Below are 25,172 nucleotides of genomic sequence, written 5' to 3'. Positions count from 1 at the left end.
TGGCAAACACATATTGCTTTATTTAGTGTTTCTCCAGATTGCAAAAGTGTCGGCAGTGGGCTGAGACCCCTGGAGGGCACAGAGGCAGCTGGGCAGCCCCCAGGCCCTCTGGGGCAGAGGGGAAGCAGCAGAAAGAAGTGATGCCCCTGCCAGCCCCTTCTCAAGGTCAGCCCCTTCCCCATGCACACAAGCCAGGCAGAGGCCAGGCCAGTAAAGACTCTAAATCTTAAACTGGGTCAAAAGTGTATGGGAGGGAGTTGTCATCCTGAGGCATGAACTCAGGCAGACGTGTTCCTCCCAACTGGTGGCCCCCAAGGGTGATTGCTGGTCAGGGAGCCAGATGCACACTTAAGACATGACCCATGTTTTATGGGGTTCCCCTGTCCCTGGGAGTGGCAGTGAAGTGTGCTGAGGATGGGGCTACAGTCCTAGTTTTGCCCCAACCTACAGTATGACCTTGGTCAATGCCTTTTCCTCTTTGGGCCTCTGTCTCTAATTCTGTTACCCCAGGTAGCTAGACTATATAATCTGAGTTTTCCAAATTTTATGGTTTAAGACTTCTTTTCCCACCCCAGGATGCCCTCAGACTGGGGATGACAATATTAAAAGGGCATTTTTTATTTATACTGGGGCTTGAACCCAGGGCCTCACATATGCTAAGCATGGGCTCTAACATCAAGCTATACCTTCAGACCCTAAAAGGGCATTCTTAAGGCAAGAAGAAGGCAGGCAAAGGTGGTCTCAGCCCCCAGGTGGAGGTCAGATAGGGCTGCAAAAGGTATATGTGGACAGACAGGCAGGCAGGCAGACAGACAAGGTGCCAAGGGAACGAGAAGAGGGTGGCCTGGCCAGGGGAGAGGGGCCCACAGCCCAGCCCACCCAACCTCTCAGCTACATTCCTTGCCCTGTTTGAGTCAGGAAAAACACATCCAGTGTGCCTTGGGATAGGAAAATGGCTTTTTTTAAAAAATAGTTTCCTATAAAGCATCAAAAAATCTCAGAGAAAATCTCAGCAAAAATTCCCTTCTCTCACATATTTGGCATCAGCATTGGGCTGGCATGGCTTGCTCTGGCCCTGGCTTTCCTATTGCTGTGGCCCGGCCTGGCCCACTCCTGGGGTAGCTCCATAGCCTCTGCTGTTTCCTTGAGAGAGGAGTGAGCAGGAGGCAGGAGGCTGCAGGTGGGCTTTGAGGTGTCCCTGGGTCCCTGTCTGGAAGCTCGAGTCTTTGGTAACTGGGAAGGAGAGAATGGGTAAGCAAAGCATTGAGAGTTCGGAGGGGATCCAGTGGGCACCTTCATCACCGAGAATTCAGCCGTGGGGCCACCTGTGGGGGTGTGGGAAAAGTCAAAGTGGTGAGTGGGCAGCAGCTGCTCTGGGTACTTGTCCCAGGTTAAATACAGGCAATAGCAGACTAGGGTGGGGTGGGGTCTAGTGGCCTCACTTCTCAAGACTTTAATCCTACTCCATAGGAAAACTTGCTGCCTTAGCCACAAGCGGGGCTCTCCTCCCATCTAGGCCACTATCAATCAGCCTGGCTCTCCCCTACAACCTCATATTGTTAGGTGTTTTTTGTTTATTTTATTTGCAGTACTGGGGACTGAACCCAGGCCAGGGGTGCTGTACCACTGAGCTACATCCCAGCCAACCCTTTTTATTTTTTGAGACAGGGTCTTGCTAAGTTGCCCAGGCTGGCCTCAAACTTGTGATTCTCCTGCCTCAGCCTCCCAAGTTGCTGGAATTATAGGTATATGCCACAGCATCCAGCCCTCTGCTGCCATTTTTATGAGCTTCCTCATGGGAGTTCTCAAATGGTCCCTCTGGCCCTTCATGGATGGGCAATGGGATAAAGCGGGTGGTGGTACAGTGCCCTTCGGATTGAGACCACAATTGAAATGCCCAGGCTCTGCCCAGCACTGCCAAGGAAAGCTTGGCTACTAGAGGCTCTACCTTAGTCCAAGGACTATCAGCAGGAAGTATGGTATTGCCTGCTGGCCTTACCACAGCCAGGTGCCCATTCTTGGCCTTGGTGATAAGCAGCTCTGAGCCAGGTGTGAAGTCAATGATGCCATCCCTGCCAGGTCCCCCTGCAAATGTGATGCTAGAGGGAAAAGAGCACATAAGGACTTTTTCACAGAGACAGACTCCCTAGGGTGGGTCCCTGCCCTGTCCTTAGCATCAGAAACAGCCCACTCACCACCTCCAATGCCTTACCTGCCCTGGTTGATGTTGATGTTGTTCACACGATCCGCACTGAGGGCTGTCTTGGTGAGTGTCTCAATCACATGGTCACTCTGTAGTACCACATCCCCCTGAATGGCCAAGACAGCTTTAGGAATCAAGCCTTGTCCTGAGCTACAGGACCCCTCCCACCTCCCAAACCCTAAAGGCTCACCTTCTGCTTATTGTCCTCACGCTGCACATGAAGCACAAAGAGGCTATCACTCAGGCTGCTGACAGAGATTCCTAAGGGGGGGAGGGCAGAGGTCAGGGATCAAAGGTCAGAGCAGGGTCCCTCCCTACACAGCCTTGGACTCTGGCTGACCAGTCAGGTTGGCGTAATCGATCCTCTGCTTGACTTTGGCATCCTCCACGATGACCACAGCGCTGGGTGTGAGCAGTAGCTGCCGGGAGCGAGGCTTGTAGCCCTTGCGGTCATATTTCACTACTGGCACGGCATACTGAAGACAGAGGGCAGGGTGAGAGATAGGGAAGGGACTGAGTGGCTAAGCAGCTTCAGGGATGACCTTATTGCCATTTTTTCATTTTTGAGGGGTACTGGGGATTGAACTCAGGGACACTCAACCACTGAGTAACATCCCCAGCCCTATTTTGTATTTTATGTAGAGTCAAGGTCTCAATGAATTGCTTAGCACCTCACTGTTGCTCAGGCTGGCTTTGAACCTGTGATCAGCCTGCCTCAGCCTCCTAAGCCACTGGCATGCACCACTGTGCCCAGCTATGGGATGACCCTCTCTGGTTTTTTTTTTTTTAATTTTTTGGTGCTAGGGATCAAACCCAGGATCTGTGCATGCAAGGCAAGCAGTCTACTAACTGAGATATATCCCCAGCCCCTGGGATGACCTTCTTATCCTCCCTGACCCAACCACTTCCAGACCTTGGGCAACAGAATTGTGCTGGGCTAGGGACTACAGGCAGGGTCTCACCTGGATGGATTCAGAGCCTAGGGCCTGCAGCACTTTGGGACTGATCTCATCTGTGCCTGCAACCCAGATGGGGGAGAGAGTAGTCAGAGAAGTTGAGAGGGGAACAGGATGTTTTTTTTTGTTTGTTTGGTTTACTGGGGATTAACCCAGGGGTGCTTAATCACTGAGCCACATTCCATATTTTTAATTTTGAGACAGAGTCTCACTAAATTGCCCAGGCTAACCTTGAACTTGTGATCCTCCTACTTCAGCCTTCCAAGTCACTGAGATTACAGGCATGTACCACTACACCTGGCCAAGATGGAAGGTTGGAGGACTAAAAAATCAGGGGCTCACCAAGCCGTGTGCTGATGAAGAGTCTGGGGACACTCTGGGGGTAATTATCCTTCTTGCCTTTGAAGATCTCACTAGCCACTGCCTTTTGCTGAAGCTGAGGAAACAAGGGGAGTGGAGGAGTGTTATAAGGGGTGGGGAACATGGAGAGCATGGAGGCCCAGCCTCAGAAATCAGGAGAACCTCCCTTAGCTGCTCTCAGGTCCCAGGAAACTGGGACCAGCCACCAGTACTCTCTTTGCCTTTTCCCCAACCAACCAAGGCAGAGAGCTCCCCAGAAGAGTCATAACAGCACTGTTAGCATCCAGGCCAGACTTTGGGAATGATTTCCAAAACAAATACCTGTTAGGCTCTGGAGCCCCCCAAGATTCAGTTTTGGCTTGGAATCTTATAGAGGACTGATTGCTAAATATTCAAAGCTACTACAGATTATCTGAGTTGGGTGGGTGCTTTATCAATACTGTGTTTGCAAACACCCATCAGTATCTGACTCCATGATTAGGGCAGACATTAACAACTGATCACAGTGAATCTGCAACCTTTACAGCATGGGGCACTGAAAAGCCTTCACCACTCAAGTTAAAACAACCCACAAGAGGAACACTATTTGCCTCCAGCTTCCACTGCATGAGGTGATAGGGACCTGGGATCCATCTAAGGTTAGATGGTAAATCAGAAGTATAATGCTTCCCCGGGCCAGCACTCTTCATTTGATGCCTGCTGCCCCAAAACCCCACTGGCTAGTCCTTGTTGCCTCCAGCTCCCCACACCTGCTGCTTCCACTCCGGGCTGATACTCCGGCAGTACTTCCACACCATGTTCTTCATGCACAATTCCCGTAGAAGCTCTGAGGCCTGTGGGAAAGAGAAGTCAAGAGTATTTACCTAGCCTGACTCTCTTCCCTCTGAAGACCTGCAACATATGTCCACCAACAAGTCTTTGTACAAGCAAGGCCTCCTCAACTAGATAGTCCTTCTGGTTCTGAGCACTTTCTCTCTAAAAACTCATTCTTCGTAGCCCTGCTCCACTTCCCCTCCCTCTTTGGGCCCTCCCTAATCACCCCTCTGCCAAGTGTTTTGATAGTCCCTAACCCAGCGGGGAGGACTCACTGACCTCACGTAAGGCAGGTGGGGGAGTTGGCCAGGAAGTGTCCAGGACATTCCGGGGCAGCTGCCGTCTCAGGTTAAGCAAAAATGACGTGCGTACATGATCCAAGAAGAAGGCATTCTCAGGACAACGGGGTGCGTGGCGCAGGATGAAGCCACGGATGAACCTGGGGGTGGCAGGCCAGGCAGGGTTGGGGTAAGAAGCCTGGCACTGGACCCCCCACCATATATCCCTTATCCTGCAGCCCTTCATCATGTCCCCATGCTCACCGCCGGATGGTCTGTGCCGCCCACTTCCTCTTTGCTGCCTTCCTTCGGCCCAGTGTTCCACGCCACCACGACTGGATGCAAATGGCTGTGGGGACCACAGATAGCTGACCTCTTATCTCCTTATCACAGTAGCCCACCCTAACCCAAGACTCCGCCACCCCAAATAACCCTGGGCCCCCAAACCTGATCGCTTCACCCGGAGGAATTTCTGCCGCCAGTGAAAACCCTTCCAAGCTGCTTGGATCTTCGTGGCTATGGTTGGGAAAGAAATTCAACTGGCTGGAGGTCAGGGCAGGGTCACCAAGCCTGGCACTGTCAGAACTCAATGAGTGGCATGAATGAGGGAGTGGCTGAATGAGCTACTGTGTGAAAGGTCAAATGAGAGTAAATGAAGAAAAGCAAATGAATGTGGGAATATGCCCAGAGTTTGCATCCAGAGACCAGGCTGCAGGCCGGATTGTGGGTATTGGGGCTGGAGCTAGTAAGGAGGTGGGGGAGCTGAATGTAGGTGGGGCAGACTTCCTGGAGAAGGAATGCAAACATAGGGACTTCTTCCCTGTTCCCCAGAAGGGACTAGAATGGGGCAGGAAGGGTAGATCTCCTTCTCACCAAGGCTCTGCCGACGGACCTCCAGGGCATCCTCTGTGGCAAACAGGGTCTTGGGGAAGCGTATGAAGATCTTGGTCCTGGGAGAGCAGCAATAATCAGCCCCTTGTTGCCACCTCTCATATCTACCCAGCCACCAGGAATGAGGACCACTCACCTGCCCATCTTGTACTCTTCTGGCTTGTAGCCAAGGTGTCTGACCAGCACAGCCACACCATCCTGGGGCCGTCCTGCCCATGTGGGCCATGTCTCTGGGCACAGTGATTTATATCTAGAGATAGGAGAAGCAACATGCACCTAACCACACCCCAGCCAACACTCTTCTCTGAAGGTCCCTACCAGCTTTCCCTGGGTATCTCCTGGGTATTCCTACTGACTTGTTCACAGCTTATAGAGGGGGTGTGTGTGTGTGTGTGTGTGTGTGTGTTTTAAAGATAAGGAAACAAAGGTATCCTCATCTACCTAAGACCAAGGGTTAGAAAATGGCAGAGAGATGGGGCTGGGGATGTGGCTCAAGCGGTAGCGCGCTCGCCTGGCATACGTGCGGCCCGGGTTGGATCCTCAGCACCACATACAAACAAAGATGTTGTGCCCGCCGAAAACTAAAAAATAAATATTAAAAAAAAAAAAAAGAAAATGGCAGAGATTGGCTGAGTGCAGTGACACATGCCTGTAACTCCAGCTACTTGAGAGGCTGAGGAGGAGAGGATCATAAGTTTGAGGCCAGAGGATCATAAGTTTGGGCAAGTTAGGGAGACCCTGTCTCAAAATAAAACAGGGCTGAAGAAGTATTCAATGTTAGACCACTTGCCTAACATGTGGAGCCATGGGTTCAATCTCCCAGGGGGCGGGGGGAGAGGGTTGGGGAGGAGAAAAAAAAAAAAAGTTGCAGAGATGGAATCATACTGATCAATTCCCCAGGCCTTTAACACAGAATAACCAAACTGCTTTATTCTCTGAGTTCCCTGTAAACTCTGGCCCCGCCCTTTTCCATCTGTTTTGTGATAGGCTTGTGGATGTGTGCCTCCTGCACCCTCCTCGGTTACTTCAGGAGGACAAGGCCTACAGGAATCCTGGTGTGGTCTCTTCCAAGGATTACATTGGCCCTGCAGTATAAAGTGGTTCTCGGTATGGGTCCCACAGCAGCTCAGAACCTCTGCGTTCTCAACTCTAAAACAGGACTCTGAAGGACTATGCTCCCTCGTGGAGCATCCGAGATCCCTCCCGCCCCTTTCCTTCTTATGAGAGCCCCGCCCACCTCTGCAGGAAAGCCTCGTATTTGCGACGATAGGCGAAGCCAGCTCTGCGCACGCGCAGGTTCTCCATCAGCCCCAGGTACTTCACCTGGTGCCGAATCAGCACCTCATCAAAGCGGCCTGGGGGAAGGGTAAAGGGGTGGTCAGCCGCCGGTCATCCCTGTAGGGGAGGCCCAGACCCCGCAACCCGGTAGGGGCGGAGGGCCTACCGGGCTGTTTGGCATCGTTGGGCTTGATGCAGCGGATGTAGGCAGGCTCCTTAGACTTCAGAATCTCTACCAGCTGCAGGAGACTCATTTTGAATTGGGTGGCCACCTGGCGAGTCCAGGAGAATAGAAAGTTGGTCTGAGTGAGGCTAACGCCGCTCACCTCTGGGTGTACACACCCTACCCCTGCAAAGCTACTGACCCCTGCAGTGGCCCTCCTCTCTGCTTGGGCCTTACTTCTTCCCACTACTCCTCCCTCACAATAAAGGAAGTGGTCCGACTCTGCACACCTCTCTCTCCGACTGGGCTACAGACCTTAGCTTAGGAATCTCTCTCCAGCCTAAAAATCCTGCTCAGGCCCCTGGCAACCTCCATTCTGTATCTCCCTTTTGCAACCACTCTTCCCAGAACTTCAGAGCTACATTCCTAAACAGCAAGTCCTATACCTATGCATTCAACTACTGTCTCTATATGTTGCTCTGCAGGACCTTCAAGGACCTCAGGCCTGTAAAGAAACAGACTGCTTAGCAAAAATTTGCAATCTCCTGTGGTTATATTAATAACAGGGGTGAATCAATCACAGTAGTGCATGCCTATAATCCCAGCAAATCAGGAAGCTGAAGCAGGATTATGAGTTTGAGGTTAGGCCAGGTAACTTAGTGAGATCCTGTCCCAAACAAAACAAAACTGGGGATGTGGCTTGGTGTTAGAATACTTGCCTAAAATACACAAGATCCTGGGTTCAATTCTAGAACCAGAAAATAAACAAATAAATAAACAATAGTGGTTTGTGCCTGGAGGTTCTGGGAATACCAATTAGGGACAACTCATTAGTCTGTGGATATAAAGGGAATCTGGAAAGATCTTCTGGCAATGAGATTAAAAAGATAAGTAGGAAATGGATGGACAGAAGACAGGCCAGACAGTGGTCCATGTCAGCAAGTCAGGAGGCTAAAGCGGGAAGATCTCAAGTTGAAGGCCAGCCTAGGCAACTTAGTGAGACCCTGCCATAAAATAAAAAATAAAAAGGCATGGTGGTGTGTCTCAGTGGTAGAGTGCCACTGGATTCAATTCTCATTATTTCAAATAAAAAGAAAGAGGTAAAAATGTCAGTCTAGGAAGAGAGATGGCCTTAGCAAAGGGTTGATATATGCAGGGAGCTACAAGCATACAAGAATCCAATTGAGGTTACAGAGGCAAGCAGTGGTAGTATCATCAGTAAGTCACACTGAACACATTGGATTTTATCCTGAGGAAAACTAAGGAGCCAATGAGAAATTTGGAGAGAGGGAGTGACATAAAAAGATATTCATTTTGGAATATCTCTACAGATGTGTGGAAGATGGATTGGTTAGCCAGGAAATCAGGAAGGAGGCTAGCTGGCATAGAGAAGAGAGAATGATCATTAATGTGGATCAGTGGTTATATGGAAGGGATGGAGAGGAGGGAGTTGAGAAGTAATCCGGCAATAAACAAGATCCAGTGGTTGGAATGGGGGAGATGGCTAGATCCCCAGCCTGCAGGACTAGGTAGAGGGTGATGCCTGTCTTGAATTAGGGACACAGAATGAGCAAGGCTAGGGGTCTGAGTAACCAAGGGCCCACTTGTGTGTGTTGTGGGGAATCACCGGATGTATGAATTTGTGGTTTTCCGGAGGGGCCTGGGCAGAAGTGGGTAGGCAAGCAACCTAAGTGGGAGACATTGGGGTCAGGAGGGTGAGGGTACACAGGGTAAGGGAGGGTGAACAGCAGCAGGGAGCAGGCAGGGTCCCAGGAGGGCAACACAATGCCTTGGTGCTCTGCCTGGCAAGCATGTCTCTGCCTTCAGCACTCTGGCTTCTACTTCCCTCCTGATCTCTTTACTGACAGGGGCTACCTGACTCCTCTGCAAGCTCAACAGTCATGTCTCTGCCCTTAGCTCCACAGAGCTCTTCTTGCATCAAGCACCACTGGCCACACCTGCCATCCAGCCCTTCCCCTGTGACGTTCCTTTCCTGCTGACCTCCTTTTTTGGCCTATGTGTGTCTGTGTTGGACCCTCTTGCTGCTTACAGTGCCCCCTCCCACTACAGGTCCATCAGACTGAAAAGCACTTCCTCATTCTGACATTATCTCAAATACTTCCACTTCCAGGGGCCCTCCCTGACCTCCCACCCACCTCACCTCTAGAGTTGGCCATCCCCTCTCTTCTTCTGTGCATATTTCTGTAAGAACGCCTATTTTTTCTTTTTTGCTTGTCTGTGTGTTCCTGGGGATGGAACCCAGAGCCCCCTACGTGCTAGGCAAGCACTTTACTACTGAATTACATGTCCAGCTGCACAATTTTGTATCCTCAGTGCTTAGCAATGTCTGTTACAAAGTGTCTGATAGGTGAGCACTCACAAGCACCCACATGGAAAGGTGTACACACATGGATTCCTCCACAGTAACAGGCATACACAAACAGGTCCACACCTAAGAGACAGGTGGACACTCAGGCATACATTTGTAAGTAGGCAAAGATGCTCCAAAGGGCAGCTTCCTAGAGACACACACAGATGTGCACATGGGCACCAACAAACATGCTCACATGCACAATGCCAACTCCAGGCCCCAAGTGGGCACTCATCCATGCTCAGGTACACACACGCTCCCTCAGGTCCCACAGCCTCCGCACCGTCTCTGGCCGCTTTTTATCACTGAGTTCACTCCGGTCGAAGCACTGGCTCATAATGGGATTCTTTGAGCTGCACATGGTCTGTGGGGTCAGAACAGGGGGTTAAGGTGGGAGCGGAGGCAGACACAACAGATTCCTGGGCACAGGGGCATACAGAGCTGCCCCCCACCCTGTCACCCCCATGTCCTCCTCACCTCTTTCAGGTTCCGGAAGAGAAGGTCGTTGTTTTTATCCAGAAACCCTGGAAGGAGATGGTAGATGAGGGGTGAGGGAGTGTCCCTCCCAGTCCCCAGGGGTATCCAGCTTCAAGATCCTCACCAGTCACGCTGTAGGTCACCTCCCCAGCATAGTGCAAAAGGCGGAACTCCCCACGGCCCAGGGATTTCCTGGTCCGCTGGTCAGCCAGCTTGTGCCTGGGGGTGACAAGGACATGAAGCTACAAATTGCTGACCCAAGCCATGCCCCTGCATGCTGAAGAGACCTTGAGAGTAGGAACCAGCATCCAGGAGGGAGCAGGTGTGCCCCGAGACTGCCCCCACAACCCACAAGTCATGTGTCAGACATGCAGGGGGTACACCCTGTGTACCCTCATCCTCCTGACCCCATTGTCTTCCACATCAGCCCCCCTGCATGATCTCTGAGGTTCAGGAAGGTGGCCTGCCTTGCCCAGGGTCACACAGTGCCAGGACCTAGGCCTCTGGACTACCAGGCACACAGAGCAGAGAGCTAATTTCATTGCTTCCAGCTGCTGCTTTACTATGCCCAAAGTGAACTGCCCACTATATTTTCAGAATGGAATTTGCCAAGATATTACTTACACTTTAAGTATGTTTATATCCTTTAACCTATTTTCTGCTTTTAAGAACTGTTTCAGGGCTGATTTTGGCTCAGTGGCAAAGCACTTGCCTAGTATTCATGAGGCCCTGGGTTCCATCCCCAGAGCTGGAAACAAAAAACTATTCCAAGCAGATTAACCAGAGATACAGGCAAAGATTTAAGGTACAAAGATGTCTGTGACAGCCCTTAGTTATTCCAGCAAAAACCTGGAGGCTGGCCAGGGACTCCCAAAGGCCAAGTAAAAACCACAGGGTATTTATGGGTTAGAACCATTGGAGGAAGCATTTTGAAAAAAATTTTCTGTTTGATGATATAGGAGAACACTGAGGATCTAACATTATCCTGAGCCTTATGCACAATAAGTTCTTGACTATGAAAAAAAATGTATAGAAAAAAGCAGGAAGGAAATGCCTTGAATTGTTAACAATGATGGCCTCTGGATGACAGGGTTACAAGAGACTTTTGCACATATTCCAGCTTTTTTTTTTAATGAGCAATATTATTTTTACAATCAGAAGCAAGCTTTTTTTTATTGTTTGTTTTTTTTTAGCTTCTATTTTTTTCTTAGCACCAGGGATGAAACCCAGGGCAGCTCTACCACTGAGGGACACCTCCAGCCCTTTTTATCTCTCTCTCTCTCTCTCTCTCTCTCTCTCTCTCACACACACACACACATATATATATATATATATATATTTTTTTTTTTTTTTTTCTGGTTGTAGATGGACACGATATATTTATTTATTTATTTTTATGTGGTGCTGAGAATCGAATCCAGTGCCTCATACATGCAAGGTATGCTCTTCCATTGAGCTACAGCCCCAGTTCTTTTAAAATTTGTAACTATTTATTTACTTATGGCACTAGGGATTGAATCCAGGGCACTTTACCACCAAGCTATATCCCATAACTTTTTTTTTTTGGTACTAGGGATTGAACCCAGGGGAACTTTACCACTAAGTTATATCCCCAGCCCTTTTTATTTTTAAAATTTGAGACAGGGTCTTGCTAAGTTGTTTAGGACCTAGCTATAATGCTGAGGCTGGTCTTGAATGCGTGATCCTGCTGCTTCAGCCTCCCAAGCCACTGGGATTATAGGTATGTGCCACCACACTCAGCAACACCCTGTCTTTTTTATTTTGGGGCAGGGTCTCACTAAATTGCTTATGGCCTCACTAAGTTGCTGAGGCTGACCTTGAATTTGAGATCCTCCTGTCTCAGCCTTCTGAGTTGCTAGGATTACAGACATGCACCACAGCACCCAGTCCCCTTTGTTACTTCTTGAAATAGGGACCCACTAAATTGCCCAGGTAGATCTCAAACTTCAGATCCTCCCGAGGATCAGAAGTTGGGATTATAGTCATGTACCACTGTGCCTAGCAGAAGAAAGTGTTTTAATGTTATTAAGCAAATAATAGTCAAAGCTTTGGCATTCAATAGCCCCAGGACTAAGTCTCAGCTCTGCAAGCTAGCTGTGAGATAACCTTGGGCACTTCACTCTGAGTCTCGCTATAAAATAGGGAAAACACCAAGAATGTCTCCTTGAAAGATCATTAATAGGTTAAGAGATGATGTGCACAAAGTACATAGGACAAATTGAGATAAAGATGCTTGCTTCTGTTTCTATCCCTTCTTGCTTTTAAATAAAAAGCAAGTCTCAGTAGGGCTTGATGCTGCACACCTGTAATCCCAGCAGCTCAGGAGGCTGAGGCAGAAGGCCTGTGAGTTCAAAACCAGCCTCAGCAACTAAGCAAGACTGACTCTAAATAAAATATAAAAAGGGCTGAGAATGTGGCTCAGTGGTTAAGCACCCCTGAGCTCAATCCCTGGTACAAAAAAAAAAAAAAAGTCCCAAATAAGGAAGCTAAACAACAACCAAAAAAAACTTAGCAAGTTTCATTCTCTTAAAAAAAAAAAAAAAAGGAGGAAGCCATGCTCTAGAAATGGTGGCTTTGTGCAACTTTCCCTAACTTAGTACTTTCCCTGAGGCTGGTGGGGTTGTATGAGGGAGGGAGTGTGGGGCAGCGCGGCAGGCGGTGGGATGAAACCCAGGTTCTAGTAGGCATGTGCTCTACCTTTTGAACTATGCCCCCAGTCCTATAGCAGAAGTTAATCACTATGAACCCAGCCTTCCACAGGATTTGCCCCAAGTGGGCCCTTGCCCCAGAAACCCTGCCACCCTACTCACGTGAGGAAGTGTGGATGGTGCTTGACAGTGTCCTCTAGCTTCTCCAGGAAGGTCAGGTCTGTGGCCTCCCCAGGGCGCAAACACTCCTCATCCTAGAGGAGGGAACAGTGTGAGGGAGGTACTAGGGGAGAGGCTGGAAAGCACAGAAGCTTCTAGGTACTGTGAGGGGAAACAAAGATGCAGGGGAAGGAGCAGAGCATAGGGAGCCCCCACAGGGAGCTTCCAGACCAGGCCAACATCCATCCATCTCACACTGCCCAGCCCCACACCCTGGCCCTCTGTGGACCAGCCCGGAGAGAAAGGAAAAGGGGAAGATGTTCTCCCATCTGGCCCATAACATGAGCAGAGGACTCACCAAGATGGAGATGATGCCCTTGAACTTCTCCTCTACCAGATCACAGATAATCTTATTGTTGAAGTACTGAACAGGCTCCCACTGCAGGGAAAGGGAAGGCGGACATCATCGTTTGGTCCCACACCTTCTCCCAGAGTCCCAGTGCCTGACTTCCTGTGGCACAGGGACACTTCAGGCTCACACGCACCGCGATTCCCTCGGCCTCGTACTCTTCCTGTTCTGACTTGAGTGTCAGTTCAATGAAGAGCTGCTGCAGCTTCTCGTTACAGTAGTTGATGCAGAACTGCTCAAAACTGTGGGGAAATAGAAGAACCCATAGTCGCATCAGAGGACACAGGGCCAGGGCCAGGGGAAGGACAGGACAAGGCCCCTGAGCAGTCAGGTAAGAGATGCAGAGCCAGACCCAGGCTGGCTGGGGATCATTAGAATGACAGGCAGGGGGACAGAGGAGAGGGACCAGGACAGTAAGACTAAGTGGCTGGCAAGGGGTAAGGGCAATGCTGACCTGTTATGCTGAAACACCTCAAAGCCATAAATGTCCAGGAGCCCAAGAACCGTGGTACTCCGCCAGCTGGGGCTCTCAGCATCCTAGGGCCAGTCATTCAACCAAGAGCATGGGTCTTGGTGTCTGCCACCCCAGCTCCCAGCTCTAGCCCTCCCTGACAAGCCTCCCTGACTGCCTCGGAAGCAGCGTGGACCAGGTCCTCACCTTGGAGGCCAGTGACCTGTTGATCTTCCCAACCAACCAGGTGAAAGTGCGACTATACACAGCCTTGGCAAGAGCATCCCGTGCGTATGCAGCCTGCTCCAGGTTCAGGGGGCTCAGGAGCTGCAGCAAAGAGTGAGACTAGGATGAGTGCCTTCCATTCCATCTCCCCTTTGGACTCAGAAAGAAGACCAGGAAGTCCTGACCAGCCTGTCCTTCCGCCTCCAGTGAGCCTGGGTGTGGAAAGTGGTGGTGATATTGGGACATCAGCGGGGGACAAAGTAGCCACACCAGAGGGAAGGTGGTATAGGAAGAAGTGATCATTCCTGGAGATGGGAATCTTGATCTAAGCCTGACTTTGTCACCTTCTTCTTGTGTGACTTTGGCCAGCTCACTGTGCCTCTCTGAGCCACCCATCTTATATCCCTCCAGCACTGCTGAGAAGACCACTGAACAGAACAGGAGGAGGGAGAACGATGGGAATGGGAGCTGCCCTAGAGTACCTGTACCTCCCCGCCAGTGACAAAGGCTTGGCTCACCTCTTCTCCCTTGGCGATGATCTTCCTATGCGTCAAGGCTTCCCGCAGTGTTGAGCCTTCCACATCAAGGAGCTGTCAAGGGACAGTGGGCACAGTGAAGGTGCAATCACCCTGCCCCTCCTGCTCTCTCTTGCCCTCCACCCACCACACATACCCTGGTTATGTACTTGAGCTGGTTCTCAGTGGTGACCTGGGCATTACTCTCCTCATCAGCAGCAAAGTGGATGTTGCCTAAGTGCAGGACACTAGCCACAATGCTCAGCAGGTCCTGGGGGAGCAGAAAGGTGGCAGGTGGTGATTATAGAGGGGGAAGGGAACCCCATGATGGGGACTAGAGATGGTCAGATGGAACAGGGGATATATGACAAAGCGTCTGGGAAGAGGAGGGGATTAGAGGCAGAAATTGGCTTTAAAAATATAAGTTGATTTTGGGGGGATTGTAGAAGGAAAGAGAGAGGGTCACCAGAGGAGCCCTTACCTCCACTTCGTCCTCAGTGAAGTCGATGACTGTCAGCGCCTTCCTGACAACCTTCCAGTCACTCTTGTCATTGATGGAAGAAACTTTGGCGCACTGGCCCTGAAGAAAGGGCAAAGCTGAGTTGTCAAGCCCTGGCACTGTGTCCCCTGGGTGGCACCTGTCTTGCCAGCCTGCCAGCCACTCACCTTTACCAGGTACAGGTAGTTCTGGGGGTTTCGTTCCAAGCCCAGCCTGCGCAATGTCTCCTCCTCACCTCCCTCCAGCAGCTGGTAGAAAACATGGAAGTTCCGCTCCCCATGATTCTGGTGTACCACTCGGGACTTCTCCAGGAGGTAACTGAGGATATGGCCACCTATGGGGGCACCCTGTGGACAGGGCATGGCAAGGGGATAGGTTAGGGGGACTGAGGAATAGAGCTTATCTTTCCCTTGCTCCCCTGCAGACCTGAGCTCTAATTATAGCTCTGCCACTAGCTGTCTGGGCTCAGGCACATCACCCTCTCTGGCCTCAGTTTCTTCATCTAAGAAATGGGCAGGTTCAACTCCATGTATTTGATAGCTTCATTTGGGTACCTGACAGATATCTTAAGTTCAACAGGCTTGACATTGAACTCCTGATCTCCCCACTCCTCAAATTAGCTCTTCTTTTGTCTCCCCATCTTAGTCAAGAGTAACTATATCCTTCTAGTTGTCCAGGCCAAGAAGCTTGTGGTCCTCTTGGATGCCTCTTTTTTTATCATTTCCTCGATTCAATCATATTCAGTCCTGCTGCCTTAACCTTTAAAATACCCAGAATCCAACCACTGCTTACCACCTCCACTGCTACCACACTGGTCTGAGCCACTGTCATCTGTCACTTCCATTATTACATCAGCCTCCTAACCGGTTTGCCTGCTTGGCATAGTTCCCTTACCAACAAAGCAGCCAGAGTGACCTTTTCAGTAAGAAAGTTGGATCACAACGTGCTTCTGTTCAAAACCCTCTGATAAAACCCCCTTCCACTCAGAGTTCAAGAAGTTCTCTTAGGGCTGGAGGTAGTTCAGTGGTAGAGCACGTGCTTAGCCCACATGAGGCCCTGGGTTCAATCCCTAGCACCTCCCACCCCGCCACACACGTTTTACAAAAATCCAAAAAGGACTGTACCATATGGCCTTCCCTCCTATTCCTTGGCCTCTTGCTCTCTTCTCTGGCCACAGGTCTGACCTCCTTGCTAACCTGGAGCACACCAAGCATCCTCCCACTGCACGGGCTGTTCTGGCTGCCTGCACGCTCTCCTCCAGGTAGCTGCCCCGCTTGTTCCCATCTCTGTTGAGCATTTACTAAACCACGACTTCTCAGAAAGGCCTATTCTATTTGCCTTATTTAAAATTACAACTGCTCCTCACCCTTAACCTCATTTCTGCCATGTCCTAAATTATTATTTTTCTGTTTCTTGCCTATTACCCCAGGAGGCAGGATTTATGTCTGATTTCATTGCTATGCCAGCAGTACCTGGAATAGTGCCTGGCACACAGTAGGTGCTCAACAAATATTGAGCCTACTGATTGGAAAATCCTGCCCTCTCTTGTGATACACCAACAGATACCTTAAAGTCAAACTGCACATCCATGTACTTCCCAAATCGGCTGGAGTTATCATTCCGAAGGGTCTTGGCATTTCCAAAGGCCTAGGAGTGGATGGTGGAATTAGAAGCACCTAGCATTCGCTCCCTTCCCTCCCTCCCTTCAGATGCTGCTGTCCACTCACTTCCAGCACTGGGTTGCTCTGCAGCAATCGGTCTCGCACAGCACCCCCTCGCTCAGGGGCTGGGCAGGTCTCTGCATAGAACTGTAGTAGCCGCTTGGTGGCCTCTGTCTTGCCTGCCCCACTCTCCCCAGAGATCATCACCGCCTGGTCCCGGCGTTCCGTGCGCAGTGCCCGGTACACAGTGTCAGCCACTGCAAACCTGGAGCAGAGACTCATCAGAGAATTCAGGGAGTAGAAGATTAAGTGGCTGCAGGTGAAGCCCCACGGACAGGTAGGAGATGCAAGAGTACTCCCATATTGATTTGGAGTTTACTTGTGGATAGAATTAGGGGATACTCTTGAGGTTGGGAGTTGGGGGTCCCTCAAGGGTATGTACCAAGGGAGATACTTCATAGTAGAGGATGGGGCCACTTTCAGGTGGATGTTGGAGACCTCATAGGCAGGGCTAGGAGGTCCTCATGAATGGAGATCAGAGGTCATTAGGGTTGACAGGCCATGTCCAGGTAGAGTTGGAAGAATAAGTCAAAAGTGTGAGCTGGGCTTGGATATAGGGGTCCCACTCATTTGGAGCTCAGAGATTCATCTCTGGGTGAGGACTGGAGTAAACTCTAGGGTAAGCAATTGTGGGGTTCCTCACAGATGTGAACAGTGATTCACCCAAGGGGAATCATTTCAGAGTGAGGGTTAAGTGGAGTTGTTTTACATGAGGATGGCAGGGGAAGTGGAGGTCACTGCTGAAGGGTAAGGAGTCACTTACAGGTGGGGTGGCACTTCATAGAAACTGACGCCACGGTAACGCTCCATATGCTGCCGGCTATAAATCTGTAGGTCTCGGTAGGGGTTGACAGACACCAGGACGGGGCCAATATAGGTCTAGGGGTTGGGGAGGAGAGTCAGAAGTTTGTCTCAGAGGCCGCTGATACCTTCTTCCCCCCTCAGCCCTGCCTCTGTGCCCCCAGCATCACCCCCAACCTCCCATCTTCCCACTTGGCCTCACGTAAATAAGGTTCTCCCGGAAGCGCCGCCGCAAGTTCTCAATGAAGGCAGCCTCGCTGGTGAAGTTCTCCAGCAGCACAAAATCTTGCACCCCCACCCGGTCACGGGCAGTCAGGGCACTCTCCATGGTTACCCGCACCCCGTCACTGCCCAGGGCCTGCAGGGAATGAGCCATGGGAGAGGGTCAGAGCCAGCAGTTAAGGCTACTCTCCTACCATACCTGTGAGCCTAAGGGGAGGGTAGGGGCATGTGGACATAGAATACAGAACATGCTGGGTATCGAGGGCCCAGGTAACAGGAGTCCAGGACACAAAAGATATGGGACCACATGGAACCAGGGCCTAGCACACAGGAGTACCCAGGGCCCAGCGGACATGGAAACAAGACCACGGATTTCAGGAAGGCACTGGTTTTGTGTGGAGAGGTGGGTCCTGAGAAAGAACTGCTTGGAAAGAATGCTATGTTGACCTTGGACAAATACCCTCCTCTCTAAGGGTTGCTTCCTTCTCAGGGAGGAGTTGAGTTAGACCAGGTGACCTCAGGTCCCTGAGCTCAGGGCCACGTGTGACAGGTGCTTTGGAGGACAAATTCTCAGAGTGAATTCTGCAGTCAGGGTGGGGCCACTTCTCCTGCTCCCACTCCTCAAAGCTCCAGGAGTTAAGGGTTGCTTAGGGACTAAGCAAGAGCTCCTCCTCCAAGGAGAGGGATTTCCCCAGGGGCCTCCAGCCCAAGTGGGACTTAACATCCACCCCTGAAGGGCTGGCTTTCCCTCCCATAGCTGGGACCACTCCCTCCCCTCCAGCTGCTGGGCTCCTCAGAAACCTCCTCCTCTGAGAGTCCTAAAAAGCCTCAGGAGGCCCGGGTTTTACCAGGGAAAGCCCAGCTGCCACTGTTGGGCAGGGATGGGGCAGGCTTAGCAAGACCCGCTTCCCATACCCTCTCTTCTTCAAAGAGAGTCTGGGGGTCTCTCAGAAATTGACACCAAGAGTGCCAAGGGTCAGAAAAGGGTAAGGTGGTGGTGGGGTGGGTGTAGATCCCAGAGAGATCAGCAGATCTGTTCTAACCACAGATGGCCCAGATCTCCAGTTAGGGGCACCCCTCCTCTGGGGCCTGGCACTCCCAGACTTATCCCTCACTGCTGCACTCCGATCCCGCCCGAAGTTGCAGCCAAATAAGGCTACAGTCCCCGCCCCTTTGCCCTAGGGCGAGGGGTCTAAGTGTTCTCAGCTGTCCCAAGGAACTATTCGCCTGGCCCTGGGTCCGAGCGTCCCGCGACCCTCCCCGCCTCGGCCTCCTCTCCCAGCAACTTTCTGGGACGGTTTACCACCCGAAATTCCTGGGCCGCGCCCGCTTCCTGGCAGGGCCGAGGCGGCGCCGCTAGGCGGGAGGCCCGGGACCCCCGCCCTGCCCTCCACCCCAGCTCACCGACGCCCGGTAGCGCATCCTGCTTGACCGGCCCTGCGCCCCGCTCCTCTGCCTGCGCTCTGGGTCAGGGGCTCGGCCGCGGAGGTGGCGGCGGCGGCGGCGGCGTCAGGGAGGGAGGGAGGGACAGGCCCGCCCCCCGCGCCGCCCCCTCGCTGGCCTCTGAAGCGCGGGACCAGGACCTTGCCGGCCTCCCTCGGAGCCCGGACTCCGGGGTCCCTCTCCAGCGGGCGGGGGCGGGGTAGGGGCTAAAGGGAACCTCGGAACTGGAGAGGAGGTGGGCGGGGGCGGGCGCGAGAGGGGGCGGGGCTCCCCCCGGGGCCGGTGCTCCGCCTGAGTCAGGTTTTCCAGGAGGGACGTCGTTGGTTCCAGGGTGGGGCCCGGAACCCGCGCGGCCGCCGCGTCTACACGGACCCGGAACTCACTTCCGGGCTCGTGTCTACACTACGCGGCCTGGCCAGGCGCGGGACGAGGGCCGAGGCCCGTGGGTCCCAGAGGAAACAGGATTTCTCTCCCCCCAATACCAACCTCGAGTCCCGGGAAAGTTAAAAATAGAACGAAATGTCCAAATACGGCCGGCGCGCCTGGGCGGGCGGAGCCTGGGTGTGGGACCTTGTCCACCCCCATACACACTCTGGAAGGCGGGCGGCGAGTCTTTAAGCCCAGGGAAAATTTCTTTAGGTCCTTTCGTCAGCGTGGATCGCACAACCCAGAGACAGGGACAGCCACAGGGTGCCCCCTTTCTTTGAGCAGTGTCCTTGGCCCTTCTGGAGGCCTCAGTTTCCCTACTGGGAAGCCCGCGTCTGACCTGACATTTGAATCCAATACCCTTCTGCAACCTGGACATCCCACTCAGGCCTCTTTGCCCCAGGGATTCCTCTCTTTCTCCCTCTAGAAGGGACCTTTCTGTCTTGTCCTACAGGATCTCTGCATTCCCTCTTCCAGGACGTCCCTTTTCTCCCCAAATCAGCCCCCAGCATCTGCACCCTCTCTAGAGGCATCAGCCCTCCTTTGGCTTGGTGGTGGTGGGGGGGCTCTGGCTCAGATTCCATCAGTGGTGGAGATGGTGATGGCTAGAGCTTTCAAAGGTCGTGGCTGATTTTTTTGTTCCCCCCCCCCCCAGTGCTAGGGATGGAACTCAGGGCCACGGTAGACAAGGGATCTAACACTGAGCTACATTTCCATCCCCTCGGAATCTGTTCTTCATCATTAAAATGAGGTTAACACCTGCCAGAAGTGTTGTTGGAATAGGCTGTGATAAAACGCTGAGGCATTTCCCAGGCACTCAACACCGTTACCCTCTTCCCCTTCCTTCTCTCTACCACAGTCATTTCACACATGCTTGGAGACAGAGCGTCATACTTCTTATTTTGTGGGGAAAGCCCCTTAGGCGTGTCTGTCACAAAGAACTCCCAAGTACTTTACCCGTCCCTAGCCTGCCAAGGAACCTGAGGCGCACGCAGCAGACACTGACATGTCCTAGGGGGGAAAGGCGGAGCCAGGACCCAAAGTCCCTGCACTCCCCACAGTCTGACCTGGGCTCCCCGGAGAGGAGTTAAGGCTGCGGCAGGTGCGGGCTGCAGCCTCAAGGGGAAGGCTCATTACCTCGAAAACAACAGCCTGGACAGAGCTAAGGCGGAGGGGGGGGGGCGGGGGCCGCGAGGGGGCACCAGCTGGGAGATGGGGCCCTCTGGAGGGGGCAAGAGGACTGGGTGCCGCCGGCCACAGCTGGGAGATGGATGAGAGGAAGGTTCAGGGCGGGAGGTGGCGCTCTCCACGGTTCCCCCAGGTCTACAATCCAGAAAGGACCCGGGAGACAATCTAGCTTGAAGCCCACCCAGGCGGGCGAGTGCCTCACAAGAGCCAGCGGGAGAGGGTCCAGAGAGCCCCTAAGTGGGCTCTGACTAGGGCGAAGAGGGGGGCCGAGTGAGGAGGGGCTGAGTGAGGAGGGGCCGGGTGAGGAGGGGCTGAGTGAGGAGGGGCCGGGTGAGGAGGGGCTGAGTGAGGAGGGGCCGGGTGACAAGGGGCTGAGTGAGGAGGGGCCGGGTGAGGAGGGGCTGAGTGAGGAGGGGCCGGGTGACAAGGGGCTGAGTGAGGAGGGGCCGGGTGAGGAGGGGCCGGGTGAGGAGGGGCTGAGTGAGGCGGAGCTTCGCGGCCGCAGTGCCAGCCCCGCCCCACCGCGTCAAGAGGCTGGAATGAGGAGAATCCTCGAGCGGAGGGGTCCAGCGGGCTTTCCCCCATTGCAGGCAGCGCCGCCGCATTCTCTGGATGCCCGCTCCCGCCCCTGCAGCCACCGCCCGGCTGCGGAAGGAGGGGGCGTCGCCGCCGCCCTGCGGGCCCGAAGCGGGCCACAGCCCTGGCAACCCCCACGGGCCTGCTCCGCCTCTCTGGGCAGAAGCGTGAGTCCAGAGAAAGGGTAGGGAAGTGAAGAAGCTAGGGTGAGGGAGATGCCGCGACTAAGGCGACAGAGCCAGGCTCTTTCTGCGTCCTTAGCACGTTCTTATTTACCCACTTCATGAGGTCTATATTATTTCATTTTAGGGGGAAACTGAGGCTGGGTAAGTGAAGTGACTTGTTCAATGTCTCTAGACTTGTAAAGGAGCAGGATTGGAACCTGGGAACCGGAACACTCTACTTCTGAAGGGCTGCCCTAATGCCCACATTGTTTACAGGGATACCCTGCCAGGTTGTGACTTTCCTCAGGTGCCCTTGTCAGTGTCATGTGACTTTATTGATGTGTAGACCATAGGGGTGGCAGCTATGGCCCCCAAAGCATGGCTCTGGGCCTATGGGCTGGCAGCAGGCTGGGGTGCATCTGTGGTCTGAGTGTCCCAGGATTTATTTTTCAAAGGCATCTCTGGATCTCCTCCCTCCTGAGAGGTGTTTGTCATCACAGGGGATAGAGCCAACAGGAGACCTAGGTCAACAAATACACTTTAGCTAGTGTAGGCCAGGTACTTCCAAGCCTGACCTCGGTGGAAATGGGGGAGAGTGGGCAGCTGCAAATGTTCCCCCTGTCCACTCGGGGCCATGCAGTCTGGAGGGGCTGCCTTGAGGAGCCCCAAACTTATATCCATTGAGGCAGCCTTATGGCCTCTTGGGGTAGTGGAAAGACAACTACAGCCTGTCTCACTAGCAGCTTGGTGCTGGGCACAGAGAAGGCACTAAATTTAGATATATAAATATAAATAAATTTAGGGCTGGGGATGTGGCTCAAGCGGTAGCGCACTCGCCTGGCCTGCGTTTAGCCCTGGTTCGATCCTCAACACCATATACAAACAAAGGTGTTGTGTCCGCCGAAAACTAAAAGATAAATATTAACTCTCTCTCTCTCTAAAAAAAAAAAAAAAAAAAAAAAAAAAAAAAAAAAAAATCCCTGTCACTGTGAATTCTGTCTCTGCAACTGTGAGATTGTAATTTAAAATATGGGATGGGGATGTGGCTCAAGCAGTAGCGCCCTCGCCTGGCATGCGTGCGGCCCGCGTTCGATCCTCAGCACCACATACAAACAAAGATGTTGTGTCCGCCGAAAACTAAAAAAATAAATATCAAAAAATTCTCTCTTAAAAAAAAATTAAAAAAAAAAAAAATATATATATATATATATATATATATATATATATATATATATATATATATTTAGATATATATTTAGATATATAAATATAAATCTTCAATCTAAGCCTAGGCTGCTCCACCAAGGACTGTTCCAGGCTTCAGGAAACTGTTGTGAGGGGAAATAAGAAGAAGATAGGGACATTAGGGATCTACTCTGATTGCTCCAAGGACAATGTAGCTCCAGAACCAGGTATTTGTCCTGCCAGATATCTCTGCTTGGGGGTCCAGCCAAAGTAAACAGAGCACCTTGCCCCTAACAGAGTGCTGATCATCAGGACCTGGTATTAAACCCTTGGTCTCCTCTCTCACTCTTCCTTGCATTAGTTACATTCTGCTGAAACCTCATTCTGCTCCTCTATGACTGCTTCTGTTCTGGACCAAGATAGCAGCTTCTTAACTGAGCTCCCTGCCTTCCTCTCACCAATCCACTTTCTCATAGTAGCCTGTGCTATTTACAAATGCACATCTGACAATTAACATCTCATATTAATGGAGTGAAGGTTTATAGGGCACCCCACCACGAGCCAAGCCTGTTCTTCACACCAACTTCAAGTCCCAGCATATGAATTTCTGAGGTCACCACTGTCCTTAGTTTACCCTACTGTTCCTGCATTCCTGTGTGACTGCAGTCCCTTCCCTCTCTGCCTCCCCTACCACTTCACACAGCCAGGAGGAGCTGCTGTTGTCCTGCCAGCCATCAGCCACACGTGGCTTTCTGAGCTGTGCCTTTGCACCTGCAGCTTCCTTGGCCCAGTACACTCTGCCTCACCACCTCACTGACTCTTAGTCATCCTTGAAGACAGCTCAGGTATCACCTCCAGAACCCCTTCCTGACTTCCCCCAACACAGCCCTCTCCTTATTGCATTCAGCACTAATCGTCTGTTTCCTTTTCCAGTCTCTTCCAGGAGACTGCTCCAGTTCTAGACACACTCAGCCAGGCACCCAATTGGGATTCAATAAGCCCCTCGTGGGCGCCCGAATGAATGAATGAATCTCAGAACCCAGCAGTGTGAGTGAGGGGTCCAAGCGTTCGGAGTTGAATAAAGCCACGGGTCACCCATTCACTCTTTCATTCATCTTTTAAGCCCCCCACTCGCCACACTCACCAGCCGGCACAAACGGTCACGGGCGCTGCTAGCCCAGAGGAGGCGGTGGACGGGAAGGGGCGGGGCTGGGGTGACTTCTCCGGAACCCAGAGGCAGAGAAGGCTACGGGAGAGGCCCGAAGGGCGCCCTAGGTGCCCGGGTCCCGCGACCAAAGTCGCTCTTCCCCGCCTTCACACTATCCGCAAGTAATTTTAAGTCCACACCAAGCTGAGTCCCGGCGCCTCCGGACCCTGGGACCAGCAAGTGCCAGGCCGAGCAGATCTTAAGTCTCAACCCGGCCAGAGACCCCCGCCTCCCTCATCGCATCTGTAGGCCAGCGCCTGCACATTCCCCCAACTCACTAGCTAGCGGAGACCTTCCGGGGCCACCCACGCGGCCGCTACCCGCCCCATGCCTTGTCCATCGTACCTACCTACCGGCTCGGCTCTTCGGGTGTACGGGCGGGGGCCGGGGCACCCGGCTTGGCCGCCTCGGGAGTCCGTGGCCCGGGCACGTTCTCCCCGCCCAGGGCCCTCCAGGGGCCGGGCCGCCGCCTGTCGTCATCTCGGGCAGGGCCCAGACCCAGGCGCGCGCGCGAGCGCGCGCCCTCGGGCCCCGCCCCACCCTAGCTGGCCCTGGCCTAAGTAAGCGGGCCCTAGCCCGCATCCACTGAGGCTTCGTGCCGCACTCCTCAAACAAGCTCGCAGGATGAGGCGCGTCTCAGTCACAAGCGCACACGCTCACACCCTACTCGGGCAGAAGATCCAGCTCCATCTGCAGTGCTGGGTGGCAGGGTGCGTCCGCCCCTTCTCATGCTAAAGGCCCTTTACATCCCAAGAGCAAACCAGACGCTCCTTTGCGTGCTTGGCTAGGGCAGTACTTCCCCCATTTCTAACTACCTCTTCTGCCTTCACCCATTTCCCCTTCCATCCTATTTGCCTTGAATCCCGCAGTCCCAGTTCCGCGGTCCGGGCGGGAAAGGGGAGGCATTAATCCTACTACGCACCAGTTTACTTGCACTACTCCTTTGACCTCAGGGTAGCACCCTCAGCTGCTTGTTATGCCCAGTTCATAGTCCAGCCTACTGAGGTACAGAGAACTGGAAGAAGTATGCAAACTCAGATCTCTGCTTTGAAAAATCCTGCTTCTGGTGGCCCCTAATACTTTATGCCCTGCTTTCACTCACTCCTTTTCCAGTTTCTTAACCACCAAGGATCAGAACCCATCCTTACTGGTCATGTCTTTCCTTGGGGCGTGCTTAAGAGAACTAGCCCGGCCCAGGGGAGCCACTGCCACCCTTCCTCCCAGCCCAGAGCATCCCAATCTTACAAGCTTGCATGGTCTGTGGGGATGAACCACGCGGATGATCTCCCCCGTGGGTATCAGCTCCACTTGCAGTGCCATTCTGCTTTGTGGAAAGCCAGTGTGCTGATCGCTGAGCCGGGGCTGAGAAGATCGGCCTGCTTGCCTACTGGTGCTGGCCGATCCGAGGCCAGGAATCTACACTCTCACGCTGGGATGACCACTTGGTTCTGCTTCAACTCCAGCCCCAAGGGATATGGCTGGTCCAGCTCCTCAGGACACAGCTGGAGCAGTCCAGTCCAGG

At 52.7% G+C, this 25,172-nt stretch overlaps 1 protein-coding gene across 5 annotated transcripts; it reads right to left on the bottom strand.

Annotated features, from left to right (window-relative positions):
• On the bottom strand, positions 1–25,172 carry Myo1c (myosin IC). Of its 5 annotated transcripts, none has more exons than XM_027924409.2 (32): positions 24,896–25,172; positions 17,442–17,597; positions 17,202–17,317; positions 16,445–16,643; positions 16,284–16,364; positions 14,885–15,064; positions 14,700–14,798; positions 14,376–14,489; positions 14,222–14,293; positions 13,686–13,805; positions 13,482–13,564; positions 13,164–13,269; positions 12,977–13,057; positions 12,622–12,713; positions 9,915–10,009; positions 9,791–9,837; positions 9,597–9,677; positions 6,946–7,051; positions 6,739–6,856; positions 5,638–5,751; positions 5,484–5,560; positions 5,058–5,126; positions 4,875–4,959; positions 4,612–4,771; positions 4,269–4,352; positions 3,502–3,595; positions 3,166–3,221; positions 2,544–2,679; positions 2,394–2,464; positions 2,213–2,310; positions 2,000–2,099; positions 1–1,325 (listed from the first exon to the last, which is right to left on the bottom strand). In XM_027924409.2, the coding sequence occupies exons 1-32, from the start codon at positions 24,968–24,970 to the stop codon at positions 1,299–1,301; spliced, it is 3,192 nt and encodes a 1,063-aa protein (XP_027780210.1). In that variant the 5' UTR covers positions 24,971–25,172; the 3' UTR covers positions 1–1,298. The 5 variants fall into 5 exon arrangements, with proteins under 5 accessions (XP_027780210.1, XP_027780213.1, XP_027780212.1 ...); XM_027924412.2 differs by lacking the exon at positions 24,896–25,172 and adding an exon at positions 24,004–24,110; XM_027924411.2 differs by lacking the exon at positions 24,896–25,172 and adding an exon at positions 24,000–24,106.

The sequence above is a fragment of the Marmota flaviventris genome, chromosome 17 (assembly GCF_047511675.1).
Source record: "Marmota flaviventris isolate mMarFla1 chromosome 17, mMarFla1.hap1, whole genome shotgun sequence".
Classification (NCBI taxonomy): Eukaryota; Metazoa; Chordata; class Mammalia; order Rodentia; family Sciuridae; genus Marmota; species Marmota flaviventris.
This window is presented reverse-complemented; position numbering and strand designations above follow the sequence as displayed.

Excerpts from the sequence above, each read along its gene's own strand:
- Myo1c (XM_027924409.2), bottom strand. The coding sequence starts at position 24,970 with ATGGCACTGCAAGTGGAGCTGATACCCACGGGGGAGATCATCCGCGTG. Across the intron at positions 17,318-17,441 it reads TCCGGGAGAACCTTATTTAC|ACCTATATTGGCCCCGTCCT; the intron begins GTGAGGCCAAGT and ends CCCAACCCCTAG. Across the intron at positions 12,714-12,976 it reads AGGGCATCATCTCCATCTTG|GATGAGGAGTGTTTGCGCCC; the intron begins GTGAGTCCTCTG and ends TCCCTCCTCTAG.